Below are 26,027 nucleotides of genomic sequence, written 5' to 3' on the forward strand. Positions count from 1 at the left end.
GACCATCTCCAATAAGAGAATTTAATCACATTCAATAGTGGTGCCATCACTGAATCTTCCGCTATCAACATCCTTGGTGTTACCATTGACCAGGATTCCATGGGACTCACTGAATAAACGCAGTGGCTACAAGGGCAGGTTAGAGGCTCGGAATACTGCAACGAGTAATTTACCTGACTCCCCAAAATCTGTCTACCATCTACAAGGCACAATTCAGGAGAGTGATAGAATATTCCCCACTTGTCTGGATGGGTATAGACTCAGCAATATGCTAATGTTCCAGGACAAGCAGTCTACTTGATTGGCACCTTGTCCACAAGCTTCCACTCCTCCACTAACGCTCTGCAGCAGCGTGCCACTACCGACAAGAAGCACTGGGGAAATTCACCAAAACTTGTAAGCACCTTTAAAACTCATAACTACTTCCATCGAGAAGGACAAGAGTAGCAGATAGATGGGAACATCACCTGCAAGAGCCCCTCTAAGCCATTTATCAGCATGACTTGGAAATAAATCACCATTTCTTTGTCGCTGGATCAAAATCCTGGAATTCCCTCCCCAAGGGTGTTGTGGCTTAACCTACAGTGCATTGATGGTAGCAGCTCATCACCACCTTCTCAAGGGCAACTGGGGACAAGGAATAAATGTTGGCCAACCATCAATGTACATGCCCATGAGTGAATTTTCAAAAAAAAACAAAAGCAAGTCAGTCTTGGAGCCCTCACTTCCCACATACATGAATGAGCCCATTTCCAACAACAATCAAGATGCTTGACATCATCCAGGACAAAGCAGCCCATCCGTCATTGACACCCAATAGCAGTTGTGTTCACTATTCACCAGGTGTACTGCAGAAATTCACCAAGACTCCTTAGATAATACCTTTCAAAACCACAGTGGCCACCTTGACGGACAAAAGCATCCGATACATGGCAACATCATCTGCAGGCTTCCCTCCAAGCAATTCAGCATCTTGGAAATATCACCATTCCTTCAGTATCACAAGATCAAAATCCTAGAACTTCTGTATGCATTATGGGTCTCCCTGCACCAAATGGACTGTTGTTCAAGAAGGCAGCTCTCAATCACCACCTCAAGGGCAATTTGGATCGGCAATAAATTCTGTTTAGCCAGTGACACCAATATCCTGTGAGTGAATGTTTAAAAAGAACTTGGGATGTCATCTTGGATTGCATGCTCCTATATCAGAAGTAAAACCCTAGGACCTTTTGACTGCAACTTGAGTGTGCTACTTCTGGACCACAGTTGACACCCAATTCAGAAATGCAGGTCCTACACTGATCCAATTGCCTAACTCCTTTTTAAATTGATCAAGGGTGTAAGAATTCAATTCCGAATTTAGATCTATTTGTGCCTGATAAGGTTGACAGGCTAGTTTCATTTGTAATAAGATAGTAAAATAAATCCAGCAGGTATTAAGTTTGACGCATTTGGACAGGCTTTGCTTCCTATTTTAAACTTGGAAAGTGCACAGACTCAGACCATGTATCTGAAGCCAAAACTTAAGTTGTGTTCCTCTTTGTCTGAAAAGCATTCTTGAACAGCATGCTTCACTCTAGTCCTTAAAACATGACACACCTGTATTCTTAAGGATTTGTGGTGTTTCAAAACACTTTGACTTGTTCTCTCCAAATTCTCCAGTGTAGAAGGAAAGGACATGTCCGCTCTGTCCTTCCAGCCAGCCTCAGCATGAGAGATTTCAGCTGAGTGCACTTAAAGAATCAATCATTGTTCATTTCTGATATTCTTTATAAGTGCGCAAAAGATAAATTTACTCAAAACATATTTGCTACTGACTCATTTTAAATTCTGGGGATTAGATTAGAAAGTAAAGAAAACTGTAAACTGATAAGCAAACAAGAACAAAAATTGCTCGTGAAACTCCGCAGATCTGACAGTGTCTATGGAGAGAAAGCAGTTAATGTTTCAAGTCCTGTGACCTTTCTGCTTTCTTGCCACAATTGCTGCCAGACCTGCCGAGTTTCTCCAGTAATTTCTATTTTTGTTTGTTTCAGATCACCAGCATCTGCAATTCTTGTTTTATGTTTTTTAAGTTTCATTTACTGTTCTTTCCCCTTTATTTTCTTGCCCCTTCGTAGTTGGAAAGTCTCAATCCAATCTTGTGTTTTGAAGTGAAATTATATTAATTAAGTTGTTTACATGTTGTATTTAGTTCTGCATGGCCAACATAATACTCGTAATAAAATATGATCTTGGTGATCTGATGGAAACCAAAGTGGTCTATACCCATCTCAATCTGATTCCATTACTCTAAATGCAAACTAGAGGATCTTAATCAAATGGCCTGATACGCAGCTTCTAGAACATTTAACCTGTTAACTTATTAAAGTACTATTTCCTTTCTCAAGTTACATAATTGCTTATTGTTTTTAAACTAAAACATAACATCCTATTCTTATTTTCATTGACAGCTTATGCCAGAATTATCAGAAGCAATAAATAACAATATTAAATCATCAGTAGCTCATTGTGTAGTTAAACATCTAAAATTCTTTAGTCAAGTTGTAGTAGACTTTGAGATATTAATGTTTTAACGGCTTTGTATAACAGTACTTCTAAATGCATATTGCACCTTTTTGGCTGTGCACCAAGTTGTTGTTTAGCATACACAAATGGAATAATAGTTGGCTTGGATTGTATTACATGGAGATAATGGATACCCAGGAGGGATTACTGATTAGTAGTTCTGTCAAGGGAATTCAGGTAGGATCGTAAATAACCTGAGAGATTAGCTGACAACCTTGAAACAGCTGCTGGGGAACATTATCTGAGAGATGTGATGAGGTAACAAGTTCAGGTAGTGATAAACCATTGATCTGTTCAGCTTACCCTCTGAACTTGCTTCAAGGTGCCCTTGATTTAGATTTAAATCTACATATCTCAAGTATATTTTTATTGACAGGATGCTATCTAGTTTCTTTCTGAACTCCAATCTCTGCTTGTTGTCGACTTTCGTATCTTTACCATGTTATAAAATATATCCGATCATTGACAAACTGCTGGTATTAATCTTGAGATGAAGAGTTCTGGACATTTTTTTCTTCAAACTGGTCCTTGACAAGAGGCAGCTGAACTAAACACCTGAATATTTTTATTTAAACATTGGAACTTGATCCTTCATTGCTCATGTAATTAAAGTGCTCAGATCATACCACGACCTGAAGAGTACAGCTCGGGGAGTTCCACCTGAACACCCTACAGATAGGCATGATTTCAAAATTACAGTTTCAAGTAGATTTTGAATCTGTCATTATAAAGCTATTTCTTGTATATTCTTTGTCCTTGTGATGGCTTCCAGAGAGTAAAACGATCAACTAGTAGAAACATTAATTGTGCAGTATGCCCACTTTACATAAACTGTGGGGATTACATTTAAACTTATTTTCTTTTAAATAGCTGGATCCAGTTAGGTCTTTTTAAAAAAAAATGTCCAGCAATGAATTAAGGATGAATGTCTTTACTCAAAGGGCAGCTAAAATGTGGCACCTGTTGCTACATGAAGTTGAGATGAAAAGCGAAGGTGCATTTACAGGAAGCTAGGATAAATACATAAATGGGAAAAGATTTATAGGATATGTTGATAGCCTGGTAGGAGGCTCATGTGGATCATTAACACTGGCGTAGATCTGTTAGGCCATGTCGATTTATTTCTGGGGTGTAAATTCTACGAAGGCTCATCTTTGGTAGGACGGTTAAAATTCAAATTCAAATAGGAAGGTAGTTCTATTGGAATGGCTTTATGCACTTTGCCTGGTTTTCCTCATCATTAACTTCATTGGACGTGGGATTTATGATCATCAACCAATCCGTATCAGTTGCTTTTCTCCTTACTCACTCAAGTTGAACTTCAACTTGTTTTTCCCAGAATTAATGCATTTTCCTGTTTTTAACATCTGTTGCTTTTTTGATGTAACTTACTTAATATGTGGTAGGGAAAGAAATCAAATTTTCATATTAGTAAAAGATGCACTACATATGGAATAATTACTGTTGATAAGGAAGATGTGTTAATGTCACTGAGCTAATGACCTAGATATCAGCATGGTTGGTTTGCAGGTACAGCAAGTAATTAAGGCAAATGGAATTTTGTCCTTCGTTGCTAAAGGGATAACCTTCCTGTTTTTAAAGGCAATGTTGCAGGTGTACAGGGTGCTAGCGAGGCCACACCTGGAGTACTGCGTGCAGTTTTGGTCTCCTTATTTGAGAAAGGATGTACTGGCACTTAAAGGGGGTGCAGAGAAGGTTCACTAAGTTGAGTTGAAGGGGTTTGTTTATGAGGAGAGACTGAGTAGACTGGAATTATATTCATTGGAATTTAGAATGAGGGGGGAATCTTATAGAAACATATGAAATTATGAAGGGAATAGATAAGATGGAAGTAGAGAGGATGTTTCCATTGGCAGGTAAAACGAGGACAAGAGGTCATAGCCTCAAAATTCGTGGGAGCAGATTTAGGATCAAATTGAGAAGGAATTTCTTCACCCAGAGGGTTGTGAATCTGTGGAATTTTCTGCCCAGTGAAGTAGTTGAGGCTTCTTCATTGTTTTTAAAGCTAAGATAACTTTTTTAAAACAGGAAAGGAATTAAGGGTTATTGTGAGAAGATGGGTTAGTAGAGCGGAGGCCACAAAATGATCAGCCATGATTTTATAAATGGCAGAGCAGGCTTGAAGGGTCAGATGGCCTACTCCTGCTCCTAGTTCTTATGTTCTTGTTCTTGTTATTAATGCTTAGGGTCATAGGATTTGAAAACATCATGGCAGTGATGGTTATTTAAATTCAATTAATATCTAGAATTGAAAAACTAGTCTCCATGATGGTAAAATTGTACTATCATCAATTAGTCTTTTAAGACAAAAAAAATTGTTCATTGATTTCAATTTAGGGGAGGATCTCTGCCATGAGTATCTGGTCTGGTCTGTGAGTCTTCAGATGTGACTGAATCTGAATTAGTGCCATGAACGAGCATCATATGAATTGAACAATTTTTACTTTCCTCTTCTGTCTGTAACAGAGGTGATTTTTAATTTGTTACTTTTCTTTTTTAAAAATAATATGCAGTTGTGTGTTTCTTTAAACCTGACTTAAGAAATCCAATTTTTAAATGGCACACAACAAACTGCTTACAGTTAAAACAAAGTTGTGTTCATTCACGTGTTCAAAAGTTTGTAATAGACATTTGCTCTTACAGGGTAGGAAAGGAAATTACAAATTTTTGAAAAATCGAAAATGCTGATATTAATTTATCTAAGTTAGTCTATTAAGTAAATATCCATGAATGTTTCCAGTTGGGTGATCTACCAGAATTCCTTTATGTAGAATCTTGAATACAGGTATAAAGTAGTTCAAGTTAATTCTTTTGTAGCCTGGGAAATTCATTTTTCAGGCTAAATAGTGGATTCTTTCCAGAAATTTTGAGTTTTGAGAAAAGTTGATACCGGAGGCAGATATTTAGCTGAGCCTGAGTTGCTTTTGTAGTTATCTGTTCTTGTGTAAAATGTAAACTAAGAAACCAAGCTGAAGCTGTTCAAAATCCAACTGTTTCAGTCATGTAACTGGGGTTCCAGGATAGATCACCCTGGTGAACAAGATTGGTCAAAAACTATTGTGTTTTAGCAGAGTTATGAAGGCCATTAGCACCATCTCATACATAATATATTTCAAATGTAGTCTTTGTTCTGAACTGGCTTGCGTAGTTATCTTGTTAGTTGTTCCTTTGTTGTGGCTTGACAGAAATATCTATAGAATGTAGAGTGTGACATTCCAGAAAATGATGTAAGTTTTTGTGTCCAGGTTACTGCTGATCACTACTTTGCAGAAGTTGGCATCAGTGGCAGCCACGTTATCAGTTTAGTGAAGTGTCTATTTCAAAAGAAGTGTAAGCAAGAGGAAATAGTTTTGAAGAAAAGCAATTTCTGATTTGACTTTGTGTCTCCTTGCCGTGACACTACCCTCTGACATAGCCTAGCAAGCTGTACATTTCAAGGACAATTAGGGCTGGGTAACAAATGCAGGCCTTCCAAGCAATGCCCACATTTATGAAAGAACAAAAAAATGCAAGCCACTCTATTCCAATTACCAGTTTATTCAAATTTGGCATGCATGTGGAGGGCTTCTATACCATTTAGAGGTATTTATTTAATTTCAATCTTTTAAGCTCAATTATTTTGGTAGACGTAGCATCTATTAATCTAATGGAAGCATTATAACACCATCTCCCTTTTTAGAATTTCTTTGTCTTAGGTCATAGGTTGAGGCTGAGAAAACCCAAAAAATTCCTTTTGGCCTTTCTCTTTGTGACTCTTACCACCTACCAAGAGGTGGTGTGCAACTAGATGAGGTGATTTTAAACCTCTAGGTTTCATATCTTTCTCTAAGGAATTAACTAGCTCTTAATCAGTCCTTACCTTGCTGATGCTAGGATTTTAGCAGATGTGAAGTTGTGAATATGAAGCTGGCTGAGTTCTTTCAACAGCTTCAGATTAAGCTTTCATGTATCTTTATAAGGAAATAGTTGCACTTGTATGATGCCCTCATGCTGTGCCAAAGTACTTGTAAAGTGTGGTCAGTGTTGTAATGTGAGTTTGCACATTTTCCCTATGCCTGCTTGGGTTTCCTCCAGGTGCTCCGGTTTCCTCCTGCAGTCCAAAGATGTGCAGGTCACGTGAATTGGCCATGTTAAATTGCCCATAGTGTTAGGTACATTAGTCAGAAGGAAGTAGGTCTGGGTGGGTTACTCTTCGGAGGGTCAGTGTGGACTTGTTGGGACAAAGGGCCTGTTTCCACACTGTAGGGAATCTAATCATAAAGATATACAGAATGGTCCAACTCATCCATGCTGACCGGATATCCCAACCCCAATCTAGTCCCATCTGCTAGGACCCAGCCCATATCCCTCCAAACCCCTCCTATTCATATACCCATCCCCCACATGCCTTTTAAGTGTTGCAGTCATACTAGCCTCCACCACTTCCTCTGGCAGCTCGTTCTGTGCATGTACCACACTTTGCATGAAAAAGTTCCCCTCTCACCCAAAACCCAATGCCTTCTAGTTCTGGACTTTCTCACCCCAGGGAAAAGACTTTGTTTATTTATCCTATCCTATCCTATCCTATCCTAACCTATCCTATCTATGCCCCTCCTGACCTTGTATACTTCTATAAGGTCACCCCTCAGCCTCTGACTCTCCAGGGAAAACAGCCCCAGCCTATTCAACCTCTCCCCATCCCTCAAATCCTCCAGCCCTGGCAACATCCTTGTTAATCTTTTCTGAACCCTTGCAAGCATCACAGCATCTTTCCATAGGATGGAGACCAGAATTGCATGCAATATTCCAAAAGTGGCCTAACCAATGTCTTGTATAGCCACAATATGACCTCCCAACCCCTGTACTCTATAGTGTCACCCATAAAGGAAAGCATACCAAACACCTTCACTATCTTATCTATCTGTGAATCCACTTTCAAGGAGCTCTGAGCCTGCACTTCAAGGTCTCTTTATTCAGCAACACTCCCCAAGACCTTACCATTAAGTGTATAAATCCTGCTAAGATTTTCTTTCCCAAAATGCATCACCTCACATGATTGAATAAACCTTTTTAAAAAATCAATGGTTTCCCCTCATGTGTGAACTTAGAATTGGTGTCAAAGTTAAAAAATAACAAGCTTCCCATTTTACTGGAGAGGACGAATCTCTTATGGTCTTTATTCAAGGCTGAATTGGACATATTTATAATGGAGCTGAGGAAATGGAGGGATGGAGATGGTAGGTAGGAAAATGGAATTAAGGCCATAATTAGATCAGCCATGATCATATTGAATGGGGGACTAGATTCAATGGGCTGAATGACCTACTCTTTGGGATACAGTTGAAGATCCGGTGAAACATTGCAACAGGTAGAAACGGCTTTGGATTTCATGTTTTTTTTAAGAAAAACGCTATGCAAATACACTGGACTGTTAGTAAGACGTGCATGATTTTAACAATTTATGCTATCTGGTTCAGAATGCCCAAAAGTTGCCAACTGAAAAGGATATGGAGAGAATTCAACTAACTAAATATCAATTGACTTTATCTCCAATCTAAGATATTGGAATCCTTACTCAGATTAATTCAGCTAATTTATTTTCAAAAGTATAATGAATCCAGCATCTGGTAGCAATTGATGAAATAACCATAGCTGCTAATAATATGCAAATCCTTCACTACATCTTGTGATTAACCTAAAATCTGTGATCTCTTTTTTTCCCCCTCACCCGATGGTTATTTTTTCTCATTCAAGGCTGCTCCGAATCCCATACCAGCCTCACCATGCCTACATGCATGTTTATCAAGGGAGGGCTGCAAAATTATTATTTTTAAACAATCTCTATCCAAGGAGCACTGAGCTGATTGTAGCACAAATCTAGGATTGATGAAGGGTGCCCACACCAAATAGTGTATGGCTTTGTAACATTTGTCACATGTTTTGAGCTGATATTTTGGGAAGCTATGCTGCAAGTAACCAAAGTTTGAAGATATTTATCTCATCCAATTTAATTTTGTGAGCAGTTGACATATTTTCTGCAAATGAAACAAGTCATCATAATTTAAACTATAACTGGCAATTGGGCTAGAATTCAGTTTGCAAGATAAACAAATTCATGTTGACAGAATTTCTTTAAGGAAAGGTCATAGCATTCATTTTATGGAACTTTTCAGTATGAATTTGAGATGTTAAAATACATTATTCTTGTATCTTTTTTGGTTTTATTGATTATACTTGATTTAAAATTAAGGATTCAAGTATGAACACAGAATTTCACTTCACTATTTGTGATGAATATAATGTTTCGTCTCTCTTTTTTTGTAGAGTGACTTTTTTTCTTTTGCTTCCACATTTTAGGCATTCTTGGCTTTACAGAATCAAGAAGCTAGCAGTGTGGTTGTTAGCCGTGTACATATGCATTCCTTTCATAGTAAAAATGTGCCCAGCTATTCAAGCCAAGCTGGTCTTCTTAAATTTTGGTGAGTAGCGATTCAGTGAATTGGATTAACTGCACCTGTTTGTCATTCACAAAGCCTTTGGCATGCCATCATGCATTTAGAACCAGAACCTTAAAAATTTCCACCAGGTCAATCTGATTCACCACCTATGTGTACTCCTTTAATTTGCAACATGTCTTTGACCATGTTTTTGTTCACCCCCTCCAAAAGAGTTTGGCTCAATGATACAGTTCATTTGTTTGCTTAATTACAGTAGATTAGAGAGTCCTGTATGTCTGTTCCACCCTTCAATAAGATCATCAAATTCCTCTTTTTCTCACAAAAGTTATTGAGCTCAGAATTTTACATCTTGAAATCCTTTTTTTCCCTTCCCCTCTGCTGCTGTTCCATTGGTGGCTGCTCATATCCACAGGCTTCTAAAGCTTGTTTTTCAGAAAAACTCTTATTCTGTGTTCAAAATATCTCAACATGTTTAAGTGCCTGTTTTCTCATCCAATTTAATATTGCATGACGCCTATTGAAGAGTTTGAGACACTGTATACTTGTCAATGAAATAGCTGGTGGTTTAACATCTATATATAATTTAGGTGGATCCCATGACAAATATAACTACTTTTAAGCAAATTAGGCTACTTACTATCTTCCACCCTGCCCTTACAGTCCACTGCTCCAAATTGCAAGTACTTCACTAGTGGATAGAAACTTCACATGTCACTTAATTTAACCTAAACACATGCATCTTTTGGAAACGTGCATTCATATTGATCCATTAATAACTTGTGTTTGCTTATCTATTTCATTGCTTGGGATTTTGCAGCAAAGGAATTAATTTCTTTATTCATCAGTACAAAATCTACACAGCTGTTTATGTGGGTTATTTGAAATGTTTGTTTTGCTTTTGTAAGGGGCTTATTTATTTAGCTCTGAACCATGCAAACGAGGAAGACCCCCACAGTTTCAGTGGCCCAGGCTTAATTAACTGCCATCAGCAAACCAGCAGCTGTCTATAATGCTCTATGGTTAATCTATTGATAAACAACAAGAGTTTGAGACTAGGATTTCTGTAGTGCCCGCAACTGAATAATCAACTGATACTTGGCAATAAAGAATCTCTCCACTCTAGAGGCTTCCTGCCTCTATTCCTGATGAAGGGCTTTTGCCCAAAACGTCGATTTTCCTGCTTCAGATGCTGCCTGACCTGCTGTGCTTTTCCAGCACCACTCTGATCTAAACTCTGATTTCCAGTTTCCGCAGTCCTCACTTTTGCCAAATAAAGTTTCACGGTTGAACTATAGCCGTAAGGTACAAGGGAGTCAACTGCTCTTCGAACCATATCCTAGTAACAGCATAGGTCCCCCAACTGCATGTAAGTGAACAAAATAGTACTGAAAATGATTATAATTTAGGGAATGGTGTAACGGGGTTCCAAGCTGCAGGCTTACGTAGGCTTTCAGATAATGAAAATGCTGTTTTTATTTTCCAGCAAATGTCTTTCCAAGTTAACTGCAAACAACTTTATGAACAGAATAAAACATTTTTAAATTTTAGTGGCCAAAATATTGATATCTTTATTACTATAAATTTTTAATGGAGTGGTTTTTATATTTAAATATTAGAGTGTACAAATTAGTATTTCCTATATCTTTTGAGGAAAAAAAATGATTTATCAGTAAATTAATTGGCTATTTTCTGCACAAAGTGCATTGGTCAAGATTTTGATAGGATTGCAATTTACGATTAAAAACAAATTATTATAGATTTGAATTTATTCTATGTAATTGGTTTGTAGTCTTAATCATTTGAAAGCTCTAAAATTTTTATTGACACCTTTCTTTTGTAGTGCGGCTACCATATTTCATTGACTTGAAGAGGCCACAGGACCAAGGGTTGAACCACACATGGAATTTTTATCTTAAACCTGAAGAGACAATTACTATTGGTGCTTGGTGAGTGAGCAGAGACTGGTTTAAAAAAAAACATTGTCTTAATTTCACAGTTGTTGACAGACCTGATGTGGGTTCCTAGTGGTGTATATTTTTGTTGCTTTGCTTTACTAATGTTTTTGTATAGCTGGTTGTCTGTTTCATGAATTAGTGCATAAAATAGGCTGACGCTCTAGTGCAGAACAGACGGAGTGCTGCCCTATGCTGTTTTTCAGGTTACACACATGCCTCTTCAGGTGAAATATTAAAAGTTCCCAAGGTATTATTTTGAAGGAGAACAGTAGACTTCTCCCTGAATCAACATCACTGAAACAAATTATATGTTCATGTTGCTGTTGTGGGAGACTTGTGTGTATAAATTGACTGAGTTTTCTATGTTACAGCACCAGCAATTTGGATTTGCATGCTATCTTTAAAATATAGCATTCCATTACAATCGTGTCTGCACCTCATACATAGTTGGTTGTTAACTGCCTTCCAGTCAAGCAATATCTTAATTTTAAGAATGATCCATGGTCTTGTTCCTTTCTATCTCTAATCTCCTCCTGCTCCTACAAATTCTCCAAGATAACTGCACTCCTTTAAATCTGTATTTTTTCTGCAAACCTGATTTTATTTGCTTCATCACTGGTCGTCACACTCTGTTGTCTCAGTCCTAACTTCTATTACGTGCCCTATATTTTTCAGATTCTATACTTCCCTTTTCTTCTCTTAAGACACTGTAAAGCCTACCTATTTCATGTAGCATTTGGTCATCTAACTAGACATCTCCTGTCACTTCCTTGAAGTGATATTGTGCATAACCTATTGTTTGGCATATCCTGAGTTTGTAACTATTGTTCCCGTTCCCGTTACCGTTTGCATTCCTGCTCTTCCTGTCAACTTGTTTAAACAGTTAATTAGAGGACAGTTAATTTAAAGCTAACTTGATGAAGGGTTATATCAGGCCTGAAAACGTTAACTATTGCATTCTCCACAGATATCAGACCTGTTGAGTTTCTCCAGCATTCTCAATACTTGCTTTTGCATGTCTTTTATTTAAAACGCATCTAATTTTGCTGCCATTTTTAATTTGAAAAGAAATGCCTAGTCAATTTGCTCACCGTTATTTGGGAAACTTTGTTAATAATCAAGAGACAAGCAAAAATGGTTAAGGAGGGAGCTTGCATTCAGTGTGAGATGTCATAGAGTCATAGAGATGTACAGCATGGAAATAGACCGTTCGGTCCAACCCGTCCATGCCGACCAGATATCCCAACCCTTCCTATTCATGTACCCATCCAAATGCCTCTTAAATGCCGCAATTGTACCAGCCACCACTTCCTCTGGCAGCTCATTCTGTACACACACCACCCTCTGCGTGAAAAAGTTGCCCCTTAGATCTCTTTTTTTATATCTTTCCTCTCTCTCACCCTAAACCTATGCCCTCTAGTTCTGGACTCCCTGACCCCAAGGAAAAGACTTTGTCTATTTATCCTAACCATACCCCTCATAATTTTGTAAACCTCTATAAAGTCACCCCTCAGCCTCCGACGCTCCAGGGAAAACAGCCCCACCCTGTTTAACCTCTCCCTATAGCTCAAGTCCTCCAACCCTGGCAACATCCTTGTAAATCTTTTCTGAACCCTTTCAAGTATCAAAACATCTTTCTGATAGGAAGGAGATCAGAATTGCACGCAATATTCCAACAGTGGCCTAACCAATGTCCTGGACAATCGCAACATGACCTCCCAACTCCTGTACTCAGTACTCTGACCGATAAAGGAAAGCATACCAAACGCTTTCTTCATGATCCTATCTACCTGCGACTCCACTTTCAAGGAGCTATGAACCTGCACTCCAAGGTCTCTTTGTTCATCAATTTAATAGAAATTGATGTCAAGCCACCAGATCTTTGTACAAAGAAATAAAACTTGATAACATCATGTTACATAAATTACATAACAATAGAAGGAAATAAATTCTTAGTTTAAAGTGAAACAAAATTTCATGGCTGTTAAGAACTGGGAAGTACAGCTGTGTGGTAAGCTCTTTTAAAGAGCTATTACAACTGCAACCTTCTACACCACCTTTTGGTTTTGTAAGATGAAGTGTTGACAGCACCCACTCAATGCTTTTTAATGTTCTAGTTAACTTTGCACCCCAATTCCATGCATTAGATTCCCTACAGTATGGAAACCGCCCCTTCAGCCCAACCCTCCAAAGAGCAACCCACCATGAACCACTCCCCCACCCTACACCTAACACTATGGGCAACTTAGCATGGCCAATTCACCTGACCTGCACATCTTTAGATTGTGGGAGGAAACCAGAGCACACGGAGGAAGCCCTCCCAGACACTGGGAGAATGTGCAAACTCGACACAAACAGTCGCCCGAGGTGGGAATTGAACCCGGGTTCCTGGCACTGTGAGGCTGCAGTGCTAACCACTGAGCCACTATGCACCCATTGTTCTTCTATCGTGTATATCTTCCTTAAATAAGCTTTTAAGCTGTTTAATTTCAAAAGATAGGAAGTCTTACATTTTCAGTAGCGTTGGAAATCAGTGCATTAAATACTTTTGAAGTGAGCAGCAGCCATTTGAACATGGCAGGTTCCCATGTGATAACGACCAGGTAATTGTATTTCTGGCATTCTCTTAAAGGGAAGTTCTGACACAAGAAGCAGCTCTTTCAAATATTATTGCAATCTCTTACCTCACTGCTATCATCTATTAGAATCCCAACAACAACTTTGATCCTGCATACTGTCTGCGCTGCCTACTCACTTGCTCAGGATACCTTCCCACCTACACTGTGCCATCCAGCTTAATTTCCCTTAATGCCTCCCTATTTAAGTCCACCATAGAACTGGAAGAATCCAGGGTAATGCCTGACATTTGGCTCCTAACCCCTGATGAGAAGATCTTCTCTTTCACTACCCTGACCAAATCTAAGACCTTGGACTGATATTTGACGCTATCCTTGACTTGGCTGAGGAATGTTGATAATGTGGCAAGCTTCCTGGCTTTGTCTGTGCTAAATAGCATAGCAATGCAGCAGTACCATGAAGCTGGAATCTCTAGGTGAAGGGCCAGGCAAAGCAGGGATGCTGTGAGAATCCAGGTAGGCTAAGAGTGAGTGACTGCAATGAGAGTCAGTGAGCAGCCTGCAGATGTAGCCTGGCCTAATCCATGAGCTGGGTTTGTGTCCCTGAGTGCAAAGTGTCCTTGCTTCAGCATTACAATAATATATAGTAGCCATTGCACACCAAGGTGCAGTGTTAAAGCGCAGAAGCATACTGAAAGTGAATTGATATGACATTGTTAGGTTTATGTTCTGTTGTTTTTTTTTCTTGAGATTCTTACACACTTGATGCAGCTGCAATGTGCCAGCTTCTGTGAACAACAACCAAATTTTATCAAGCACAGTGTGGTATAAACTTTCTGGAAGAACTTTTAAAACAGGGCTTGGCAGAGTCATGTCAAAGCTCTCTCTGAACAAAGGAAACAGTCCTTCCTTTATACAAAATATTTATGTCACAGTGATGCCCCCAAGACAACCCCCAGCCAACCCCCCACAGTCACATGCCACTCAAGCCACAATGCAGTGACCTGATCATCTCTAGAAACAATATAATGTAAATCACCCCTCAATGATCAAATCTATTGCAAATCATTTTTTTAACGACAGGGAGTAGTAAAATTCCAACTGTAATACTTTTATTGATTTCTGAATAGGGGATGAAAATGTAAATAAAAGGAGATGACAATGTAAATGGTTCTGAATAATAGATGATTATGTAAATTGACTTACAAATAGATTGTAAGAAGAGGCATCCCACCCTAGCCTCGGAACATCTAAAAATGCAGGTCAGCAGAGCAAGTTAACTCTTTAATATCACAAAATAAGATTCTTGGGGCTGGTCCCTGTGGCCAAATCTCTGTCCCCAGAGATGTTAGTTCTTGGTGTCCAACATTTGGAGTAAGTAGCAAGCTAGAGTCATGAGGTACCCACACTGTCTTCCATGACACAACGTTTTGGTGTATAGTTTGCTCACATTGGGTAATTGAATTAAAGTGAGATTACAATAGATATGATTTGGAAGTGTCGGTGTTGGACTGGGGTGTACAAAGTTTAAAAATCACACAACTCAAGGTTATGGTCTAACAGGTTTATTTGGAAGCAATAGCTTTCACAGCGCTGTTCCTTCGTCAGGTGGTTGTGGAGTATACAGGTGATAAAGGAGCAGTGCTCCAAAAGCAAGTGCTTCCAAATAAACCTGTTGAACCATAACCTGGTGTTTTTTTTTCTAACTTTGCAATAGATAAGATTGTTAACAATCAATGATCCCCTTCAAATGCAACTTACTGCTCCCTAGTGTGAGGCTTATCTTACACCTAGAACGTAGTTAAAAGATGCAGTGAGCTGCTGCTGACTCTTGAGAGAGGCTCACACAAGGAGTCTGGCTAGGCCCTTCACATTACTTGCGATAGCCCATGTCATTCAGATCTTTATAATCAGCCCCTTGTCAGTGCAGTGCCCCTTCAGTACTACAATGGAGTGTCCAGCTCTGATTGTTGTGCTCAAATACTTTATTCTCCTCATTTTGGTTGAATGCAGAACCTTCCATTCTTTCAATAATGCTATCCTTGGTCATTGTCAGTCAAAGTCTATCATGGTTGTGGGTATGTTCGCCAAGCTGGGAAGTTTATTTGCAGACATTTCGTCCCCTGTCTAGGTGACATCTTCAGTGATTGGAGCCTCCTGTGAAGCGCTTGTGTCTTCTGGAATTTTATTGGTTCATTTTCTGCCACTTTTGGTTGCTGGTTCCAGTTGTTCATTGTAGTTGCCAGTATATTGGGTCTGTGTGTTTGTTGATGGAGTCTGTGGCTTCTAGAAATTCTGTGGTTGTCCTATGATCATTGTGTTGTCCCAGGTGAATCTGTGGTCCTTGTCATGTGTGTATGGCTACTAAGGACAGCTGGCCTGGCGATTAATGGCTAGTTGGTATTTGTGGATGCAGATTGCTAGTTGTCTGCTTGTTTGCTCTATATATTGTTTTGTGCAGTTTCTGCATGGAATCCTGTAAATTACGTTAGTCTTGCACATGATTGGTATCGGGTTTTTTGTTCTGGCGAGTTGTTGCCTGAGTATGGCTGTTGGTTTATGGGCTGTCATGAATCAGAGATCAGGGAAGTCTGGCCATCAGTTCAGACTTTTTTATGTAAGATAGTGTGATTTTGGTATAAAGCGCACAATTTTGAAATTTGCTTGAACTCTGAGCATCAGTTATAAATAATAGGACTAACATAGGTATGTATGTTTGCAGCTTGGTTGTGTAAAATGTCCACTGAGAGAAACTCTATTTTTATCCTCATTTTCTCCATTTTTTTTCCACTTCCAGGATACTCTGCATTATTCCTTTCTTGAGCAGTTAAACAGAGGACATGTCAGTATTTTTACCTCTGCAACTCTGACTTGGCCGGCTAGGAGATGAGTGAAAATGAAGGTTGACTTGTCCTCGAATTAAATTGCTTCTTTGTATTGTCAGTTGTAGCTCACAGCACTCTTGCTTCTAAGTCAAATGGGTCTGTATTGTAGTTGGGCACAAGACTTGCAAGTTATGAACTGAGGAGAGTAATCAGCTTGAAAAAGGGCATGGATAGATTGGTGGAATGGGCAACCATAAAGCTGTTACTATTTAATAGTGTAAAGTAAAGCATATTGGTAGGAAGATTTGAGGAGCAGCAATACAAACTAATTTAACAATACGATTGTTAAGAGCTGGTGCAGAGTGACCGATGGGTATTTCTGTGAAAACTGTTGAAGGTGACAGGACATATCTGAGAAAGTGATTAATAAGATGTATGTGGTACTAAAATTTATAATAAAATACCCTGAGAAAGTGATGGTAAACCTTTATAAAACAGCCTCATCTCAAGTATGCGGTTCAATTATAGCTTCCACACCTTTGGAACAATGCAAAAGCCTTAGACAAAAGGCAGAAAAGATTCTGTTTCCACAGATGAGGGACTCTGAGTCAGTCATAGAGATGTACAGCACAGAAACAGACTCTTTGGACCAATTCGTCCATGCTGACCAGATATCGTAAATTAACCTAGTCCCATTTGCCAGCACTTGGTCCATATCCCTCTTAAACCCTTTCTATTGATATACCCATTCAGATGTCTTGTTTTAAGTGTCTCCGCCTCCTCCATTTCCTCTGGCAGCTCATTCCATAATGCACCACATGCCTCTGTGTGGAAAAAGTTGCCCCTCAGGTTCCTTTTTAAATCTTTTCTCCTCTCACCTTACACCTATGTCCTCTAGTTTTGGATGCCCCCACTCTATGAAAAAGACCTTGCTGATTTACCCTATGCACGCTCCTCACTTAATAAACCTCTGTAAGGTCATCGCTCAGCCTCCTCTTCTCCAAAGAAAGCATCATTCCTGATGAAGGGCTCTTGCCTGAAACATCTGTTCTCCTGCTCCTCGGATGCTGCCTGACCTGCTGTGCTTTTCCAGCACCCCATTCTCGACTCCAGGGAAAACAGCCCAGCCTATTCAGTCTCACCTTATTGCTCCAACCCTCTAACCTTGGCAGCATCCTTGTAAATCTTTTCTGAACCCTTTCAAATTTCACAACATCCTTCCTGCAGGAGGGAGACCCAGAGTTGCATACAATATTCCAGACGTCGCCTAACTAATGCCCTGTACAGCTGCAACACGACCTCCCAAATCCTATACTCAATGCTCTGACCGATAAAGGCAAGCATACCAAACACCTTCACTGTCCTATCTACCTGCAACTCCACTTTCAAGGAGCTATGAACAGTAGATCAATAGATTTGGGCTGTTTTATGAAAAGGAAATTAAGATTTGATAGAGACTTTTAAAATATGAGAAACTGGAGAGACTAAATTGAAAGCGTTCCCATTATTGGAAGTGTTAGGTGCTAAGAGAGACCAAATCAATGGTGACAGTAAAAAGAACCAAAGACAATATGAAGAACTTTTTTTAATGCATCAAGTATCTAGAACAGATTGCACGAGTATGGTGGGGTAGATTCAATTGTGACTTTCACAAGGGAATTGGGTAGTTATCGGAATATTTAAAAAATTGCCAAGTTATGAGGAAAAGAGAAGGAAGTGAAACGAGTTGATATGCTCTTGCAACAAATAGGGAATAGCTGACCCAATTGACTGCTGCATTTGCTGTGAACATTCTGTAAAAAGAAAGTATTTTTTCAGATGAGGATATGCTCCAAGGAACCTGACCGTTGCTCTTCTGACACGTTAAGTCTGAGATTAAAATTAGCAATCTTTTTCAAAGTGAATCAAAGCTATAAGCAGTACCTGCATTAAACATTGGTGTTGTAGTGGTAATGTCATTGAACGTCTAATCCAGAACCGTAGGCTAGTGTTCTGAATTCCACCATGGTAGAAGGTAAATTTGAATGGAGTAAAAAAGATAGTCTAATGGTGACCATGTTGATTGTCATAAAATCATGTCACTAATGTCCTTTCCAGGGAAGGAAATCTGCTATTCATTACTGGCCTACATGTGATTGCAGACCCACAACAATGTGGCTGACTCTAAACAGTCCTCTGGGCAATTAAGAATGGGCAACAAATGCTGGTCTAACCAGTGATGCCTACATCCCATAAATGAATATTGTTTTTAATAATTCTGTAAACTCCCGAATGCTAGATGTAACTTTAGAGTTACTTCTTAGGCTACACTCTTCTCCAAAAACCTAAACTTTGCCAATCTTTCTAACTACCATTGAACATTACCACAGTTTTGACAAACTGTCCAATACGTTCTTGAGTTGTTTCTTCCCTGCTGTAAAACCGTCATTCTAAGCTCTTAAGATATTCCTATATTAAAAATCTCAGGTTTTCCTCGTACTGACTTTATTACAGTAAATATCAGACTTTGTCATCTAAGCATTCGCATTGTTAAATTAGATGTTTCTAACTATTTTATAATAGCAAAATCCCATATTTTGGAAGATTGGTTGTCATTGTAATTATAGCATTAAACATTTTATAAGTATCCTTCTGGAAAGAAAGCCTATTTATTTTTTCCCGATCTGCATTATGATAATGAAACTGTTTCACAAGAACTCAACTGGTTCACTAAATTTCCTATAAGGGAGGAAACCTATCCGTGTCTGGCCTGTCTGTGACTTAACTGATGAGTCAACCAAATGGAAATGTTGAAGCAACTAGCACGCAACTTCGTTGTATTGAAATGGTTTAAAAAGGCTGTCTTGCTGCTGCCACCACTGCCATCTTCGGGCATCAAGGAATGTGCAGTAAATGCTGTGGTCCCAATAAGATTGCATCCTAAAAATGTGATTCATTTTTAAAGTATTTTGTCAAAACCAGAGTAATCTGACTCGATCATGAGACCTGATGTCACAGTTCTCACCATTTGATTTGAACCCAAGGATGACATTTTGAAAATAACTGCAATTTATTATGATAAACTTTGCAATAAGAATGTTTCAGCAAATTGTGTAATATTTGACTGTAGCCGACTTGAATCTTAAAACTTGTTAAGGTTGCAACATTTGTGGATGACTTTTCTGATGGGCTTTAAATAGATGAAACTGTAAGATTATGTTACTATTTTCTATTATGCAATTTTCTTCAATTTAAACTGGATATTAAAGTTTATTTAAAACTTCTGACAATTAGTGACTTCATATGGAATGTTATAGTTAGTTCTTATCTTCCATTTCCTATTTAATTTTGATTTAGAAAACTACCTAAATTTGCGACCAACCCACAACTACTATTTTAGTGACAATCATTACAGCAGTCAGGAGATCTCAGCTGAACTCAGATCAGGAAGACTGTCTGGATACGAGGCAAGAATGTCTACCTTGCGTGTCAATTAAATTAATAACAGGAGTAGAATAGGTATGTATGTTTTGCAGGCTGCTTGTATAAAATGTACAGTGAGGAACTCTTTATTTTTCTTCTCCTTTTCTCCATTTTCCCAGCAAAGTGCATCTTTCCTTTCTTGAGAGATTAAACAGTAGACCTGTGTCAAGATTTTTGTCTCTGCTACTCTTGACTGAGGCTACTAGGAAATGCATGAAAACTGAGGTTGACTTGTCCTCTTATTAAACTGCTTCTTTGTATGGTCAGTGTGATTCATTGGCAGCACTCTTGCTTCTGAGTCAAATGGTTCTGGGTTCAGGGTGTGCTCCTCAACTATCATCTCTAACACACATTATCTAAGTTTGCTACATTACAACAGTGATTAGTTTTAAGTATTTTATTGATTCTAAAACATTTTGGAAAGTTGAGGACTTGAAATATGCTATCTGAATATACATATGAGAAATATTTTTGAGGTAACAAGCTAATTGGTAAAGGAGAGAAGTGGATGTAACATAGTTGGATTGAGCAACAGGCAGTTACCTTTTTAAGTAAGCTATTTTATTTACTTGATTTGACAACTGTACAAGCCAAACTTGGAAAGCACAGAAGAGTTGAAATTTGACTTTGAATCAAATTTCTAACATTAGTCAGTGGCCCATTTAACCTTTGTCTCACTGCTGCAGCCCCACACTGACCATGCTTCTTACTAACCCTAACAATATTTCTAAGGCTAGAAAGGAGATTTTGCTAAAAGACTTTGAACAGCTGGGACCTAATTTACGTAAGTAGAACCACCAAGGTGTCAATGTCTGGATTACTATCTGACCATAGGCATAGGGTAAATAAAGTTAACGAGTTAAATATTTAGCCCAAAGAATAGTGTGGGTTGAATTGGATTTCAGTTTATGGGGCACTGGTACTAATATTGGTGTAGAATGAGCTGTTCTGATGGGATGGTCTTCACTTGAACCAAATTGATACCAGTGTTCTGGTGAATCAAATATATAAGGAAGTAGAGAGCTTTAAACTAATCAGAGTTGGGGAGAAATTGAGAGAGAGAAAACATAGACCTAAAAGCAAGAGGATATGGTAGATATATAGATAACGACACCTAGAGTGCGACAAGAAGGACCAAAATATGTGAACATAGAAAAACAGCAGTAATAGGGTCAAAAGGGGGAAAGTATTTTTTTAGAAGGGGATAGTCAACATGGCTTTGTGCGTGGGAAATCATGTCTCACTACCTTGATTGAGTTTTTTTTTTGAAGAAGTAACAAAGATGAACGTAGAAGAGTGGACCTTGTCTATGTAGACTTCAGTAAGGTGTTCGACCAGGTTCTGCATGGTAAATTGGTTAGCAAGGTTAGAGTACTTGGAATACAGGGAGAACTAGCCATTTGGATACAGAACTGGCTTGAAGATAGAAGACCGAGGGTGGTGGTTGAGTATTGCTTCTCAAACTGGAGGCCTGTGACCAGTGGTGTCCTCAAGGATTGGTGTTGGATCCACTGCTTTTTTGTCATTTATATAATTGAGTTGAATGTGAACATAGATATGGTTAGTAAGTTTGTAGATGACACCTAAATTGGAGGTGTAGTGGACAGTGAAGAAAGTTACCTCAGATTACAGGATGTTGACCAGATGGGCCAATGGGCTGAGAGGTGGCAGGTGAGTTTAATTTAGATAACTTTGGGGTGCTGCATTTTGGAAAGGCAAATCGGGGCTGACTCATGCACTTAATGGTAAGGTCCTAAAAGTAGAGTTTCAGGTAGACAGGATAGTGAAGGTGGTGTTTGGTATGCTTGTCTTTATTGGTTAGCTCATTGAGTATAGAAATTGGGAGGACATATTCCGGCTGTACGGGACATTGGTTAGGCCACTTTTGGAATACTCCGCGCAATTCTCACCTCCCTTCTCTTGGACGGATCAGGTTATCTGTTTGCTTGCTGAACAGGTGGTTTGTTTTCAGACATTTCATTAGCATGCTAGGTAACATCAGTGAGCCTCCTGTGAAGCTTGGTGTTCTGTTCTGCTTGCTATTTGATTCTTGATCTGTGGTGGTGGTATCACTTCCGGTTCTGTTTGAGAGGTTGGTAAATGGGATCCAAATCTGTGTGTTAATGGAGTTCTGGTTTGAATTCCAGACATCTGTGAATTCCCCCCCACATCTTTGTTTGGCCTGTACCACAATGGAAGCATTGACCCAGGTGAACTGGTGTCCTCTTTCATCTGTGTATAGATACCAGTGATAGTTGGTCATGTATCCTGGTAGCTAGTTTCCTGCCGGTTTGTCCAATGTACTGTTTGCTGCAGTCCTTGCAGGGTATTTTGTACATTATGTTCATTCTCCTGGCTGTTGGTACAGGGTCCTTTAAAATCCTAAGTAGCTGTTTTAGTGTGGTAGTAGGTTTTTGGGCTAGCATTATGCCTAGGGGCCAGAAGAGTCTGGTGGTCATCTCTGAAATGTCTTTGTATGGTAGGGTGACTAGAGCCTCTGGGGGTGTTGTCTTCCTGTTTAGGTCTGTTGTGCAGGAATCGGCAGACTGCGCATATCGGCTAACCATTGTTTCCGAATACTTTGTACAGCTGTTTCTCCTCTGCTTGTATTTCCAGGGTGCTGCATTGTATTGTGGCTCATTTAGATAGTGTCCTGATGCAGCTCCATTTGTGGATGTTGGAATGGTTGCTTTTATAGTTGTTTGGTCAGTGTGTGTGACTTTACTATAAATGCTAGTTTGCTGTTCTCCATTGGCTTTTCATTCTACCATGATGCCCAAGATAGGGAGTTGGTTATTGTTCACTTGCTCTTTGGTGAACTTTGTACCGGTAAGCATGTTGTTTGTGATTGTGGGTTCCTTCTAGTTTGTCATGTTTTGTGATGACAAAGATGTCATCTGCATAGTGGACCCAAAGCTCAGGCTGAATTGTGGGAAGGGCTGTTTGTTCTAACCTTTGCATAATCGCTTCTGCTCTGAGTCCTGATGTTGGTGATTCCATAGGCATCCTGTTGATTTATTTGTTTATCTTGTTGAAGATGAAGTGGATTGTGAGGCATAGTCCAGTGGTTTGAGCAGCCTGTTCTTGCTAATTGGAATTGGTGCTGTCAAGTGTTTGTCTCTGGTTTGTCTAGCAGTGTGGCCTCAAACTACTGGACCTGTACCCCTCAACCTACGTTACCTTCAATGGCAAGATATACAACCAAATCAACGGGATGCCTATGAGATCAACAATATCAGGACTTATAGCAGAAGCAGTTATACAGAAGTTAGAACGAACAACCTTTCCCGTGATCCAGCCTAAGCTTTGCATCCGCTATGCGGATGACTCCTTTGTCATCACGAAACGTGACGAACTAGGAGAAACCCACAAACAGCATCCTCGCCAGTATGAAGTTCACCAAAGAGGAAGAGAACAATAACCAACTCTCCCCCTTGGACGTCACAGTAGAGCGAAAAGCCAATGGAGAACTGCAGACCAGGAAAGCCACACGCTGACCTGATACTCAACTACAGAAGCAATTTTCTCGTTACCCACAAATTGAACTGCATCAGGACACTATCTAAATGAGCCATAACACACTTCAGCTTCCTGGAATTACAAGAAGCAGAGGCGAAACACCTATACAACGTGTTTAGGAACAACAATTACCCAATAAGTGCAGTCCACTGATCCCTAAACAGGAAGACACAACACCTCAGAGATTCTAGTCATCCAACCATACATGAAAGACCTTTCAGAGATGACCACCAGCCTATTCTGGCCCCTGAGCACTATAGTAGCCCACAAACCACCTACCACACTAAATTTGTCAGTAACTGTTTTATATATAGGACCCTGTACTACAGGCAGCAGAACGAACGTAACATGCACCATACCCTGCAAGGACTACAAAAGTCATTACATTGGACAAACTGGCAGGAAACAAGCCACCAGGGAACATGACCAACTGTCACAGAAGTACACTAATTTGACTGAGACATTGCATCCATGCGTGGGAATTCCTAGAGGCCTGGCATTCAAACCAGAATTCCATTAACAAGCACAGATTCAGACCCCAATTACCAACCTCTCAAACTGAACCAGAAATGATATCAGTCACCCCAACAGACCAAGACACACACATAGCAAGTGGAACAGAACACCAACGCTTCACTGGAGGCTCACTGGTGATGTTACCTAGCATGGTGACGAAATATCTGAAAACATAGCCACCAGCTCAAAGAGCAAACAGGCAACCTGATCAACAAATCTTCTCCAAAATCTCAAATGTTGTGAAACTTGAACATCCATGTACAGAGGTATCTGGGTGTACAGGTCCCCAATTCCCTGAAAGTGATAACGCAAGTGGATAAGGTGGTTAAGAAGGCATATGGCATGCTTGCCTTCATTGGTCAGGGCATAAAGTACAAAATTGGCAAATTGTGTTGCAGCTATCCAGAATTTTGGTTAGGCCACATTTGGAATATTGTGTACAGTTCTGGTTGCCATGCTATAGAAGGAATTGGGGATTTTGGAGCAGGTGCAGCGTAACAGTATGCTGCTAGGCTTGGAGGGTATTAACTGCGAGGAGAGATTTGCTTTCACTTAAATGTTGAAGACAGAGGAGTAATCTCATAGAAGTTGACAAAATTATGTGAGACATTTATAGATAGTTGGAGTCTTTTTCTTTCTCTCTCTTTCCTGCACCCCCCCACACCCCCACCCAGGATAAACATGTCAATAACCAGGGGACATAGTTTTATGGTAAACAGGGGCAAGTTTAAAGGAAGTGAGAAGCAAGTTTGCTTTTTACACAAAAGGTACTAAGCGCCTGGAATGCATCTCAAAGGAGGTGGTGGAGGTGGATGCAATAGCAATATTGAAGAGGCATCTTGACAGATAAATGAATAGGCAGAGAATAGAGGGAGGCAAATGGCATACAGGCAAACTGCTTTTAAGTTTAGAAAGACATCATGTGTTAACATTAGTCTTGATACTCCAAAGGACCTGTTCAGTGTTGTTCATTCTTAATGTCACAGAACAGTGAGATTTGGTAGTCCTTGTGCATGAATTTCAAAAAGCTAGCACCCAGGTGAGTGAGTATCGTGGAGGCAAATGGAATGCTGGCCTTTATTTCAAAAGGAAAGGAGTGTAAAATTAGGGAAGTTTTGCAAAACCATACAAGGGACTAAGCCCACAGCTGGAATACTGAGAACAGTTTTGGAATCCTTTATCTAAGGATAAATATGCTGGCATTGAAGACAATCCAGTAAAGGTTCTCTTGGCTGATGCCATGTATGGAGAGTCTGCCTGATGAAGAAAGATTGAGTAGTTTGGACCTGTACTCTTTGGAATTTCTAAGAATCTATAAGAATGAAAGTGACCTTATTAAAACACAATATTCTTGGGGCAAAAAGAGTAGCGCTGGAAAAGCCCAGCAGGTCAGGCATCATCCAAGGAGCAGGAGAGTCAACGTTTCAGGCATAAGCCCTTCATGAGGAATGCTTGTTTCCCCTGATAGGAGAGTCTAGGACCAGAAGATGTAATTTCAGAATAAAGAGTCATTAAGTACATTCGTGGAGAAGATAGATTTTGATCAATAAGGCAATTGAGGGTTGTAGAGGAAAGTGGAGTCAAGGATTATTAGCCATGGTCTTGTTGATTGGCAGAGCACACTCAGGCTGAATTACCTAATTCTGCTCCTACATCTTATGGTCTGATATGTTTTTCCCTTATCCTTTAGTTTCTCTCTCCTCTCAGCCATGAAAACTTCATCTGCTAACTTGGTCCCATTCCAGTTGTCTCATAGCCTCAGTCTTGGATGATTTTGTAAATTACTCTTTCTCAAAAACTGTCTACCCCTCTCCACAATCTTTGAAATCCAGTCATTATACTTGTTTCCCCCCAAACAACTCTGTTCTGACAAACCACCATATCATTGAGAACCTGCCTTTCCTCTGCAAATATGATGTCACCTGAATCTCTGCCTACCATTTCTGTAGTTCCCTGTTTGCCCTCCTATTAGGGTTCTTCTGCTTCACAGCACCGGAAGTAGACAGACAGGAAGCTGGAAGAACACAGCAAGACAGGCAGCATCATAAGATGCAGAAGTTGATGTGTCGGGTGTAACCCTTCAGGACTGGGGGTGGATATGCAGGGAGCTGCAGATAAAGGGGGAAGTGGGGGCAGGGTGGTGAAGTG

At 39.6% G+C, this 26,027-nt stretch overlaps 1 protein-coding gene across 1 annotated transcript in view; it reads left to right on the plus strand.

Moving 5' to 3' along the window:
* The window catches only part of abhd12 (abhydrolase domain containing 12, lysophospholipase), a 156,000-nt gene that overhangs the window by 13,346 nt on the left and 116,627 nt on the right, over positions 1–26,027 (plus strand). The window contains exons 3-4 of the mRNA XM_043696423.2: positions 8,926–9,047; positions 10,867–10,972. Coding sequence (XP_043552358.1) covers positions 8,926–9,047; positions 10,867–10,972 — 228 coding nt within the window. The remainder of the gene's footprint in view (positions 1–8,925; positions 9,048–10,866; positions 10,973–26,027) is intronic.

The sequence above is a fragment of the Chiloscyllium plagiosum genome, unplaced genomic scaffold (assembly GCF_037043375.1).
Source record: "Chiloscyllium plagiosum isolate Xiang-an unplaced genomic scaffold, Cpla_swu_hap1 HiC_scaffold_10, whole genome shotgun sequence".
NCBI lineage: Eukaryota > Metazoa > Chordata > Chondrichthyes > Orectolobiformes > Hemiscylliidae > Chiloscyllium > Chiloscyllium plagiosum.